The sequence below is a fragment of the Phascolarctos cinereus genome, unplaced genomic scaffold (genome assembly GCF_003287225.1).
Source record: "Phascolarctos cinereus isolate Bilbo 61053 unplaced genomic scaffold, phaCin_HiC Scaffold_5;HRSCAF=322, whole genome shotgun sequence".
Classification (NCBI taxonomy): domain Eukaryota; kingdom Metazoa; phylum Chordata; class Mammalia; order Diprotodontia; family Phascolarctidae; genus Phascolarctos; species Phascolarctos cinereus.
Genome location: NW_027555958.1, coordinates 268,931,714 through 268,945,020, shown reverse-complemented (window position 1 = coordinate 268,945,020; position 13,307 = coordinate 268,931,714). Strand labels below are relative to the sequence as shown.

The window sequence follows — 13,307 nt, the reverse complement described above, 5'->3', positions numbered from 1 at the left end:
ATAATCACATAAGTGTCAGAGGCAGGATCTGAATCTAGGTCATACCTGACTCTAAGTTCAACATTTTAGCCACTATCGCATTTGCTTCTCATTAACAGCATTATTCATGTGGGAAAATGCTGTTTACTTTTTTTTAAAATAAGTTTTTTCTATAAATGCTCTCACTGAATACAAGAGAATATAGAGTTGAACCCCAAGTAAATACATAAAATCCTATTTACATTTTGATAAAAAAGAATGTAGACTTTAATAAAATGGCAATAATTTTATAATAATTTATTTGCTCTATGTCCTCTTCCAATTTCTTTTCTCAACAATGTATTTATAAAGTTTTGTTACTGTTAGGTTTTCAGTACAGTCATTAAAAATGTATATGTTTTTCTAAGGCTAAATTCACTTTAAATCATATACATACATGTTTATATGTTTCCATATTTTTATATTTTTCATATTTGTACTTTTGGGGTCAAAATGGCATTTTATTACGTTGATACATATATTTATTCAGCTAGTACTCAGGAGTTCGATTTATGGCTTGTTTCCAGGTTTTTTTAAAATTTCAAATAAAGCAGCTATAAATATTTTTGTATAGATACATTCTTTTTTTCCCCTGTAATAACAGCTTTAGGCTATAGTCTCACTATCTCTAGTCCTACCAACAATATAATAGGGATAGGAACTGAAACTGTCATTTCATTGACATAGGGAACTCCTGGGTGAAAAAACTTTCTCTACCCATGCAGGTCAGCACCTTCTCTGCCAATTACAGTCTTAGAGAATTTTCTGGAGAATTGCAAGGATAAGTGACTTGCTCAGGGTCCCATAGCCAATGTGTGTCAGAGGTAGAATCTGAATCCAGGTATTTCTGGCTTCAATGTTAGTGCTCTATCTACTATACCACAATGTCTCATATCTTATGCTAAATATTCTAGTGAATTCTATTTGTATGAAAGATTTAAACATTTTTTAAAAAGCTCTAAAGATGAAAGAAAATAAATTTTTTAAAAAACCACCTTGTGCAGAAGGACTACTTTTCACTTTTGTATTTGTATTACCAGCATTTAGCCAGTGTTTGACAATAGTAAGCACTTAATATAAGCTGTTAATTCATTCATCTGTACTCTGTCCCAGATATACATACTGCTGGACAAGTTCTATATAGTATATCCACCTAACTGCATGGCATAATCTGAGAAACAAGCATTCTTCACCATTAGGTTTTTCCTGTGTGAATAGTCAAGTCAAATTCTTTTTTTTTTTTTGAGTGGTTACATATCTCTTCTATGAGGTCCTGCAATGTTTGAGGGCTTGATACAACCAGCAAAATGTCATCTTTAAACAACAGCATCTGGAGGACCTCACTATCCAGAAGGAATTCTTTTAAAACTTGGAATCTATGCTGCACAGCCTCCAGATCTTCTGATGTTTATGATCAGAGGTTTGTTGAACAAGATTATTCTCTAGGTATATCTTTCAAGAAATCTTGAATGACTACTGACGTATGGATTAGACACCTTGACGAAAGATAGCCTACGAGGAGGCATTTGGCTGTTCTAAATCAAATGCTTTTTCATGATAAACAAACAATAAACACAATTTAATCTTGTATACTGTACATTTTTACCATATGAGATGGTAAAGATGGCATGGTTCACTATAGAATATCACTTGTGAAAGCGTGCCTGTTCCCATTATTGAGGATGCCCTTGATGTGTGTGTACAATGTTATTGCTTTTGGCTTTGGCAAGTCCAGACCCTGAGAATATCTCTGTGACAACCTGACTACTGTGATGTAAGGGGGAAGGAGTGCCCCAGTAGGACTTCTGTAAAAACTGTATGCAGAAATTAGGAGAAGGGTAGACCTTTGGAAACTTTTTTCACTCCTTGAATAAGCAATAATAAGTAGCAGCTTCAGTCCAAGTTCTTCATTCTAAGATGCCTGCAGGGACCTGGTATCCCACTGAGATTTTTCCTCTCTGTTGTAGGTCAGCTCTTCTCTGTTTCTGTCTTTCTGACTCTGTGTCTCTGTCTTTGTTTCTCCCTCCCTGTATATCTGTATCTCTCTCTTCCTCTCCCCCCGTCTCTCCACTTCACCCGCCATCTCCATCATCATTTAGTTGCATTTCAGCACTTAGTTCATTAAGTCCTAGGCAGGTCTTCAGACACTACCTCCTCACTGTTACCATCTCTGCTGCTGTTCGCATCATGATATTCCAGTTCCTTCCTCCAACATTCTCCTTTCTCATAAACTGCTTTTCTAAATTCCCAGGTATGACTCAAATTCAATTCCTGGATCAATGATTGTGATAGTTCAAATTTCTTCTCAGGGCTTATCCCTCTGAACCTCAAAATCCCAAATGCCAGTCCATTTTCAATCCATAATTGCTCAAGTTTTAAATGAACCCATTCATTTTTTCTCTATATAGCTATCAAATCTATTTTTCCAGGATAACATTCAATTCTGTAATTTTTTCTCATTTATTATATTCAGAAAATGAAGCATTGAAATTCCACTGATCATGTTTTTTGGTCTTTATCATTTTGTTATTCAATTAACTATACCTTTAAAAATGAAGTTTCAAGACAAGTCTAAGTGCGTGCGTGCATATTTAATATTAGAGTACTTTGATGGCTAATTTTTATTTAATTGTGATATAATTGTCCTAATTCTTTATCTTAGTAGTTTTTCATTTGAAACCATTCTTATCTAAAATCATGATTTTAACTCCTGGTTTTCTGGAGTCAGCGGATAAATTTTCTAATTTCTCATAAACCTTTATGTGGCATTTTTGTCTTTAATGTATATGCAAGGCAACATATTTTAGGGTCCATTTTGTAACCAATTTTATTTTTATAAGTGAATTAAATCCATTAACATCCAAAGTTAAAGTTTTTCTCAATTATCATCTTTATCTTTTCTGTGAAACATAAACTCCATCTTACTTTCCTTTAGTTAGTCCAATGCCAATCTTACATGCACACATAGATACTTGCTTAGACACCTCCCTCAAAACCCAAACACAATTAAAATCCTGGTTTTTATAAATACTCACAATTTCACTTAACCCAGTTTATTACAAATGGAGATACTCCAATAAAACTCCCCAGCACCAACTCTAAAGTTCTAGACTAATTCACAGCATCATTAGAAAGGTCCTGAAAAGGCATCTAGTTGATGCCTCTATAAGAACTGATACCTCTATAAGAACTGATTCCTTTATCTAATTATATATTTAACAAGCATTTATTAAGTGTCAGATTATTTTATGTGCTAGAGATAGAAAGCCAAACAAGAAACGGTCCCTACCTTCAATGAGATTATATTCTGCCACAATATGTACACACATAAGATGATAGTAAACATATACAAAGTCAATACAAGTAATCCCAGAGGCAGATGAGCACTAAGAAATGGGGAGAGTCAGTAAAGACTTTGTGTAGAAAGTAGCACTTTGGTTAATCCTTGAAAAAAGTCAGGGATTCTATAAGTAAGAGGGGAGGAGGTAGTACATTCCAGACATAGTGACAGTCTGCGTAAAGGCATAATAAATTAAAAATGGAATATCACATCTAGAGAACAAGTAGACTAGTTTGCCTGGAACAGAAACTACTGAGGGAAAATAACGTGAAATTAATCTGGAAAGATTGCTTGGAACCAGATTTTGAAGGCCTTTAAATGCTGAATAGAAGACATTGTATTTTTTATTAGGTAAAAGGAGCCAATAAAACTTCTTAAGCAGGGGAGTGACATGATCAGACCTAATTGGAGAGGGTAGAATTTGGAGTCTAGGGAAACCAATTAGGAAGCTATTAAAACAATTCAGGTGAGAAATGATGAGGGCCTGAACTAGGATAGTGGCTGTGTGGGTGAAGAGAAGGAAATGGAGGAAAAAGATAAAGTGGGGGTGGAATTAAAGACTTTGCAACGGATTGAATTTGAGGAAGCAGTCTCAAGGACGTGCCCTCAACTGAAATGGTGAAATTAGGAAGTGGAGTATATTTTTGAAGGAAAGATGAGTTATGTTTTAGAAATTTTGAGTCTGAGATGCCTAATGGAGACCCAATTAGAGGTGTCCAATAAGCAGTTAGTAATATAGCCTTGGAACTCAGGAGAGAAATTAGGGTTTTATATATAGATATAAAAATCTTATGTTTGTTTGGCAAATTGACAGACCATCTCTTTGCCAAGATGTCTGCTTTCTGAAGACTAGAGAATGTATGGATATTCTACATTTTAGCCTTCAGGTCCTCCTCTTCCTAGTACCTGATAGAAATGAAGGAGCCCTTTTCACCCTCAGAAAGGAATGTTTTTTGCTAAAAACCCTGGTTGCTGCTGAGTCAGGACATTTTAAAGTCATGTGTAATTCTGGGTAAGCAGTGGATGGAAAAAGGCTGCTTCCAATGAAATGGTAGGCCAATGCTAAATGTTGACACATGCTCCAGTCCTCTAGCCTGCCAAAAAAAGCCCACTACCATCTTCTACGGGAGTGATTCCATTTTAACAAACTGATAGTGTCTGTGCATGTGCCAAACATTATGCTTTCACAAAGATGATAACAGAAGAAATGAGAACTGATCAAGGGAGATGGAGAACAGAGAGAAAAGAAGAGGGCCCAGGTCAGGACCTTGGGGAACACCTCTGTTTCGAGGGTAGAGAAAGATGATTATCCAACAAAGGAGAGTGGCAACTAGTGGCCTCAGGAGAAAGCAATGTCACGGAAATCCCAGGATGAGAAAGTATATAGGAGGACAGAGTGGCCAAAAGTATCAAATTCTACAGAGAGGTCAAAGAATGAGGACTAAAAGAAGGTTATTGGATTTAGTATTTAAGGATCACTATTAAGGTTCCATCAAAATATTAATAGCAACTCTTTTTGTGGTGGCAAAGAAATGGAAGCAAAGTAGATGCTCATCAACTGGGGGATTATCTAAACCAATTGGTATATGAATGCAAAACATTATTATCATGTAATAAAAATAATCAATTTGAAGAATTCAGAGAAGCATAGGAAGACTTAAAGAAACTAATGCAGAAAGGACTCAGAACAAATAAAACAATATATATGACTACAACAACGTAAATGGAAAGAAAAAAACTGAAACTGAATCCTGTGTGATTATAATAACCAAGTATGGCCTTGGGGTGGGGGGGGAAAGAAATATAAATGTACCTTCCTCCCTTCTTTTCAGAGTCGGAGAACTAAGGGCATGGAACGTCACATATAATTGTCAAACTGATCTGATGGATTGCTGAACATTATTCTCTTTTTATTCTTTGTTACAAGGGATAGTTCTGATAGTTTAAAGGGAAGAGGAAAAGAGGAAATATTTGTAAATAAAGGTGATGTAAAAACCAGATTATCAGTACACATAGAAAAGGAGATCATCATTAATACTAGGAGAGCAGTCTCAGATGAGTGATAAAGTCTGGAAGCTAGATTGGAATGGATTGAGAAGTAACAGGAGAGATGTGGAGGCAATGAGTAAAGACAGATTTTTCTAGGAATTTATCTGTGAAAGGGAGACGAGATATATAATAATAGCTTATATTAAATTTTGAAATAGAGAAGTAGAGGGGTACTACAGATTTGGAATGTATGCATTTTTGGATAATATCACTATATTATTAGTTTTAGGCAGTTAGGTGTCACCGTGGATAGAGCACTGGTTCACAAGGTCTGTAAAATGATCTGACGAAGAACATGGCAAACCACTCCAGTATCTCCACAAATGGCATCACAAAGAGTTGCATGCTACTGAAAAATGACAAGAAGAAATTACTAGTTTTACTTGTTTTACTTTGTTCTAGGGACCTTATAGAGTAGAGATAACCCATAAATATAATATAAAAATTAAATACATTAATAAAACTTTTAAAAATAGACTAATAGCTTGAGGGGATGGGAGGGTCAAATTCAACTTTGAATGCTAATTGATTTAACTTACCTACTAAAAGAAAGTAGGTTACAGAATAGAGATATGGGGAAACCTGCACATATTTGTAAGCAGTAGGGAAGAAGCCAATAGATAGGGAGAGACCCAAATAATCCTCTCTACAACATACTGGACCTCCTGATTTTGCCTTGCAAGTATTGTCTCTCTCTCCCTTTACTTTTCTCTGTAGGCTTATTGCTTTTTAGAATTACTCACTCTCACCTCTCCCCCTGTCAGATGCATGTCAAAGTACATTTCATTAAAGTGGTCAGAGGATTTTTAATTTTTAGAAGTGGACATGTATTTAGTACTCAATTATACAAGGACTTTTTTTTATTCATCACTAAAGAAACCAAAGTAATTTTACAAATGAAACTTTAAAATAGACACAAATTTTTTTAATATATATTAGGGTATGCCTGGACATATGTGGCACACTTTGTATTCATTTATATGACTCTTGTCTCAGTTTTCCTTGCTTTCTCAATCTCTGTAATGGTCAAAGTAAAAAAAAAATTCCTTTTAATCCTCCCTAACTTTGCTTATTTTTTGGCATTACTAAGTATAAGAATCCCATTTGTAACCCTTGTCAATTAAAATGAGAGCTACTGGACAAATGTTAATTTAGTTTTTTAAAAGTCTTTGCTGCTGGCAGCTAGGTGGTGCAGTGGTTCAAATCTGGCCTCAGACACTTGACACTTACTAGCTGTGTGACCCTAGGCAAGTCACTTAATCCCAATTGCCTCAGCAAAATGCAAAAAAAGAAAAAAAAAGTTTTGCTGTTTTGATTTCGCCTTGTGTTAATCTTACTGGGGGAAAGATATAAAAACTTCTGTCATTCTGATACCCTCTTCTAATCTGTCCCCATTTCTATCCCTTAAAAGGCAGGAAAATACATCATAGATTTGGTATCATCCCTGAGGGAGCACACAACGGTCAGACCATTGACTCATCAGAGCTAATATCAGATTTAATAATAAGCAAGAAGAATAGTAATGAGAAAAATATTGTGTGTAATTAAGAAGATTTAACCCTAAATTATTTAAACAATCCACTGAACAAAATGAGGAATGGATAATAAAAATGTGTCAATACCAACTCTTATAATTTCATACTGAAATTAAACCAATATAAGTTAATTACCATAACAAGGAGACTAAAAGAAGCCAGAAATAGCCATAGTCAGCAAACATTTAACTTATTTGTCAAATGGAGAGAAATGGCAACCAAAGACAACAGTGGGCTAGAATATAAACTCATCTGTAAAAATCTGACAAATAAAAATGAATGGTATTGTCTCATAAAGTAGAGGAAGCAGTAGATGGTAACACCAGTCTAAAGAAAGCTTGACAAGATATCCAACTAAGCAAAATAATCCCAAATTAATTAACGGATAAAAAAAGAAAGAAAACTATGAACAGAAGAAAAATAGAAAAAGTTTGCAAAAACTTACAATAGTTTTCTCCATCAAGGAGAATGGAGCCACCACACAAATAAGTACCCTAACACCTCACATTCCCTGAGGTATTTATGGAGAAATGGTACTAAAGAGTATAAAGATGGGAAGGGCAAGAAAGCCAAAGTGGTTCAAGTATATCAGTCAGTAAGGTTTATTATGGGTCAGGCACTGTGATAAACTCTGAAGACAAGAATGTAAAGAATCCTATTTCTGGATGACATTTTATTAATTGCACCAAGACCAAAGATATTGAAGATGTTCTTTGGAAGAAGTTTGTAATTATTCAAAGGAATCTGACCTATCCATCCAGGAAAAACCAAAGAGATGAAAAATATCTATTGCTTAGATTTCAACATGCCTCTGAATGGACAGCACATATACTTTGTCCAACAGTATATATAACCAAGACAATATAGTTGAAAAGGAAGAAGAAAGCCAGCTGGATTGCTTTTATGCTATTAAAATATACTTTTACTGACTCCAAGCTTCCTCTAATACCAAAGACCCACCTTTTCAATATAAACATTTTCCTGATGTTGCTATGTGGCAAAGCAGTTTGGAACATGACTGTCTCTGAAGAATTAAAAATGAACAACATACAGAAGGCAATGGAAAGATGGATGGTAGATGCAAGCAGGTAGCAACATGAGAGGTTCTGAAGAAAAGTAGAAGTAAAGAATGTCATCAAAATATTGTATGACAGAAAGAAAAAATGGGCTGATTATATGGTGAAAGCAAAGGATGACAGGTGGACAGTCAAAGCCTTCTACTATTATCCTTGAAATGTTGGGGAAAAGTGAAGATCTCCCACATGTTAGCTGGACCCCCTTGTGGCAAATGTTTGAGAGGTCTCAAAATAAAAATCTCACAAAAATATGTGGGCTAGGATCTGAATCATTATAAGGAAGTGCCAAATTGATGAGATCACAGGTTCATTTGAGCATTTTTAGCAGCTAGGTGGCACAGTAGATAAAGCACCAAGCCTGGAGTCAGGAAGGCTTGTGTTCAAATTTGACCACAGACATTTGTTAGCTGTGTGACCCTGGGCAAGTAACTTAACCTCTATTTGCCTCTGTTTCCTTAACTGTAAATTAAGGATAATAATAACACCCACCTCTCAGACTTTTAAGGATTAAATGAGATGATATTTATATGGTACTTAGAGTCTCTGGCATATGGTAGATACTTAATAAATTCTTATTTCCTTCCTTCTTATCTACTTGCCTACATACGATAGATTAAAGAGCCCGGTTCTTTGCAGCTCCTCACTCTGCTATCTTGCTGGAATTCCTTTTTTTTTTTTTAATTTTTGAGTCAGATAATAGGAAGTCTGGCTCCCTTGTAACCTCTCATTTCACTATTTTCTTGGAAGTCCCAATATATTTAAATTTCATTTTAATGTGATTGAGAGGCTCAGAAACATTGGCCAAGAATGATATTAATAAAGGACACTCTTACTCTTAGCCATTGTTACCTGATTGCTCCTGGTCTGGTACCGCTGATGATCCTGGAGAGTTCTTGTCTCTTGAAGATGGGATAAAATAACTCTGGTCACTGAATGGTATATGTTCTATCTTACTCATATCCTCTTTGTATTTTTTAAAGAAGTCTTCATCTATCATTTCCTGCAACAGAAATAAGTCTTCCGACCACTGATTTTTAGGAAATCTTTAAATATTATCTTTAAATAATATTTTAATATTAAATATTAAAATCTTTAAATATTATCACCTTTCTATCAAAGACTTGGCCTTTGAATGAAGAGATTCAGATTGACATCAGTTTTGACATTTAATAGCTGTGTGATTATGGGTAAGTCATCTCACCTTGCTAAGTCTCAGCTTCTTCTTTTGTAAAATTAAAAATAATGCTTATATAAGAAAGACATCAAGCTACAGTAGATGGAATGCTATACTTGGAGTCAGGAAGATATGGGTTCCAATCCTGTCTCTACTAGCTCCATAAGTCACTTAACTCTTAGGGCCTTGGCAACGGTCTAAGTTATGTGGAAGGAGTTCCCACACTGATAAAAATCACAGGCCCTTGACTGACATATTGAGTTACCGATATAATACTTACATTCCCTCCCTCAAAAAAGAGAGAAGTGCTTTGTAAATCTTAAACCTTTTAGAAATGTGAACTATTATTATTCCCTCTGTCAGATCCACTCAGCAGCACTAGTGTCCTACTGTTTTAGAATTCAGATGATCATTTATAAGATACTACTTTGAAGCCACCAATAGCATATTCTTTTTGGCCACTTAGGAAGAATATTTTTCTTTTATTATTCTAAATTAATTTAAAAATTTTTTAACTTAATCATCAAAAAACACAAACATTTCAATATACAAAGATAATTTAGAGTGTTATATGTATAAGAAACTATGAATTCTCTAGTCTTGTATATACAATTTATTTTTTAAAAGAAATGTCTTTCTATTAAATTTAACAAAGGAGTAGTAAAATTGCTTTTTGGGTCCCTTCTGTACTTCTTTTTATTTTCTTTTATGAATTTCAAAATGTTTTATTGATTTTCTTGTTTGCATCTCTCTTACTAGCCATTTATCTGCCTTTACTTTTGTTAAATTCCACTAAAAAAATATTCTTCTAGGAAGTTTTCCTTGATTGACATAAACCACCATTCAGACTACCTTCCTCCAAATCCCCAGACCCTTATTTATCCTTAAAAGAAAGCTACCCTTGCATTTATTATTTAATTATATACATAAGAAAAATACTTTTGCATTTATCACATATTTCTTTTATCTCCCTTGTCAAATTATAACTACCTGAGGAAAGAGACTGTTCTCAGATGTTTGTCTACAAAGTATTACTGGCTTTTATAGAATTCTTAAAAATCTTAGAAAATGCTGTAGCTTCAGGCTCAGCTATCAAGGTAAAGAGTTGGCAATTCTCAGATTTTATTAGAATGGTCTCCTTTAAAATAAGAGATCAAAATGGACAGGTAGAACAGTGTGTTAAATAGATAGGCTCTGTCTTTCTATTTCTTTTTTTCTATTTCTATTTCTATTTCTATTTTCTATGTTTCTAGCATTGAGAACTGAGTAAGTGAAGAAAATAACTTTTCCTTACAGTTCTTGTTGCCAAATTTGTATAGCTCCTGGGTGTCAGACTTGGTGCAAACATCCAATGAGCAATTTCAAACCCCCTAAACTCAAGTAATTCACAAACCTCAGGAAATGAGATTATAGGTACGCACCATCAAACCTGGTTTACCTTTCTCAATTCATACATAAAATAGAAACTTGTCTTTATACCCTGTCTTTGATAACAAGCTACCTGTTTTTACCAACCTTGTTTAGAACAGAAAGTGTGGTCTAAGATAGCTTAAAATCTTAGAAATCAGATTCTTATTCCTAGGCCCCACATTTAATTTCTAACAGAGAAATGTATCTAATACTTTGCAACATTATGTCTTGAACACCTTGATGCACCTAGTATGGGAACAAATGTGTTAAGACAGAATCACTCACTAATTGAAATGAAGATGTAGTGGCTTCAGAAATATCCAGAATTGGGAGTGGCTCTGTGGAACTGACTGTCTCTTCTCTTGGTTCTGTTGATCTGGCTTCCTCTCCTGGTTCTGTTGAGCTTTGTTCCTCTATTGGTTCTGTTGAGCTGGGCTCCTCTCTTGGTTCTGTTGAGCTTTGCTCCCCTCTTGATTCTGCTGAACTGGGCTCCTCTATTGGTTCTGTTGAGCTGGGTTCCTCTCTTAGTTCTACTGAGCTTTGTTCTTCTCTTGATTCTGCTGAACTGGGCTCCTCCATTGGTTCTGTTGAACTAGGCTCTTCCATTGGTTTTGTTGAGCTGGGCTCCTCTATTGGTTCTGTTGAACTGTCTTCCTTTTCTGGTGGATATGGTTCATTGGCTTCCTCTTGGGTTGGCTTTTTTTCTCCAAGGTCCTCACTGACCACTGGCTGTACAATCAGAAGCAAAAATGGCGCAGATCAGTGTGATGAGGAAACACAGTAATTATGCTAACTCATGAAAGAATTATATTGAAAGAATGCTGAGATTAGCAAAACAACTATATTTTAAGCTTATCTAACAACTGGGTTTTTTTTTAAACCAGATCTGCAATTTCCTTGGGGTATGAAACTCTAGTTGAGCAAACCCCAGCTTATAAGCTAAAGCAGATAAATAATTTATAGATCTAGTTTGATATTAAGTGACTTCCTCAGCATCACATAGCAAGTGAGTGTCAGAGTTGGGACTTGAGTTCTAGGATCTTGACACATAGGTCAGTTTTTTTATTCACTAGGCTGCCTATTATGACCTGTTTATTCTGGTTAATAATATTTCCTTCTTTTTAAAAAATTAATCAATTAATTTTTAGTTTTCAACATTTACTTCCACAATATTTTGAGTTCCAAATTTTCTCCCTGTCTCATCCCTCCCTCCACCCCAAAATGGCATGCATTCTGAATACCCCTTCCCCTAATTTGCCCTCCCTTCTATCTCTGCACCCCCCCTTCTCTTATACCCTTCCCCTTCAATTTTCCCGTAGGGCAGAATAGATTGCTATACCTGCCTATAATATTTCCCTCTTTTGAAAAAAAAAGGGGGGGCTTGGTTTCAAATAATTTAGGAAATCTAGTGGTGGAATTTCTCACATATGCTTAACCAGGCATTTAGCACACTAAGGAATAAGACTAGTATCTTTGTGTTCCATGGACAAGGAAAAAGGGATGTACAAAGTCCTTGGGCAAGTTCTCACTATCTTGAATTTCTTATGTTAGCAATAAATATCTGTAACTTTACCCCATCCTCTTCTGTTTGTTGTTCTTCCACACCTTCAGAAATTGGTTCAGTTTCTGCTTCAGACCTAGCATAAGTTAAACAATTAAACAAATAAATTCAAATAATAGTGATTTGAAAAGTAAAAAAGAACAATGCATCTGGATAAAGTGAGACCAGAAATATCTTAAGTATGCTTGTTTGTGTGATAAAATTGAGAAAATACAAAAGCCAGAGAAAAGTACACGAAAAAGAAAAGAATCTCATAACTATTTTTTAAATCCATTTCTCCATGCAGGAATTACACACACACATGCATACACACACACACACACACACACACACACACACACACACACACACACACACACACACACCCCCTTTCTAGGGCAGCAGAAACCTGTGAAACATTATAAAAAGTCCAATTCTGCCCTATGGAGTGATGCCATTTCTACTCCTTTTTAATAAAGGGTAAAGGACAGGAGACTTCATGCTGATCCTTTTATAAATCTCCATTCTCATTAGCCCCAAATACATGACTATTTCTCAAGAAACACAGAGCCTTGATATGGATTTATGATGCAGTTGGAGAGGTAGAATATTCACTAGATTCTCAGTAGTGAGGATTATGTGACTACCAACAGCCTCCATGGTATCTCTCCACTAGTCTTTAGGGCTAGAATAGGCATACCTTTAGGGCGAAAATAGGCATATCTTTCTAGGATGTTTCAGGCAGTGTAGGGCCTCAGAACAAGGGGGAAAGAATAAACGATCTCTTTATGACCCGTTACACATTCATGTAGTCTATAATTTCAAAGTTGATTCACTAGAGTTCAACTTTTAAGGGCATTTAGTTTCCTCATCCTTAAAATAAAAGGTTGGACTAAATGTTCTCTAAGGCCTTTTCCTTAGAGAAAAGGGAAGGAAGAGGAGAAAGGGGAGGAAAGTGGAGGTGAAAGGAATGAGAACAAGAAAGGGAGAAGAAAAGAGGAAGGGGAAAGGAGTAGGAGAAAAGAGAGAAGTGGGTAGGGAAGTGGAGAGGAGGAAGAGAGGAAGGGGAAGTGTCCAGGAAAGAGGAAGGTTGATGAGAGTGCCCTTTTCCTTCTTCTTACTAGTGAATATATTCTCAGATAAACCAGTGTTGAAGGTAGGCGTT

The 13,307-nt window shown here is 35.5% G+C and overlaps 1 protein-coding gene across 1 annotated transcript in view; it reads right to left on the bottom strand.

Moving 5' to 3' along the window:
• The window catches only part of CCDC40 (coiled-coil domain 40 molecular ruler complex subunit), a 92,735-nt gene that overhangs the window by 78,937 nt on the left and 491 nt on the right, over positions 1–13,307 (bottom strand). The window contains exons 2-4 of the mRNA XM_021000777.2: positions 12,176–12,239; positions 10,888–11,331; positions 8,868–9,018 (exon numbers count right to left, since the gene is read on the bottom strand). Coding sequence (XP_020856436.1) covers positions 8,868–9,018; positions 10,888–11,331; positions 12,176–12,239 — 659 coding nt within the window. The remainder of the gene's footprint in view (positions 1–8,867; positions 9,019–10,887; positions 11,332–12,175; positions 12,240–13,307) is intronic.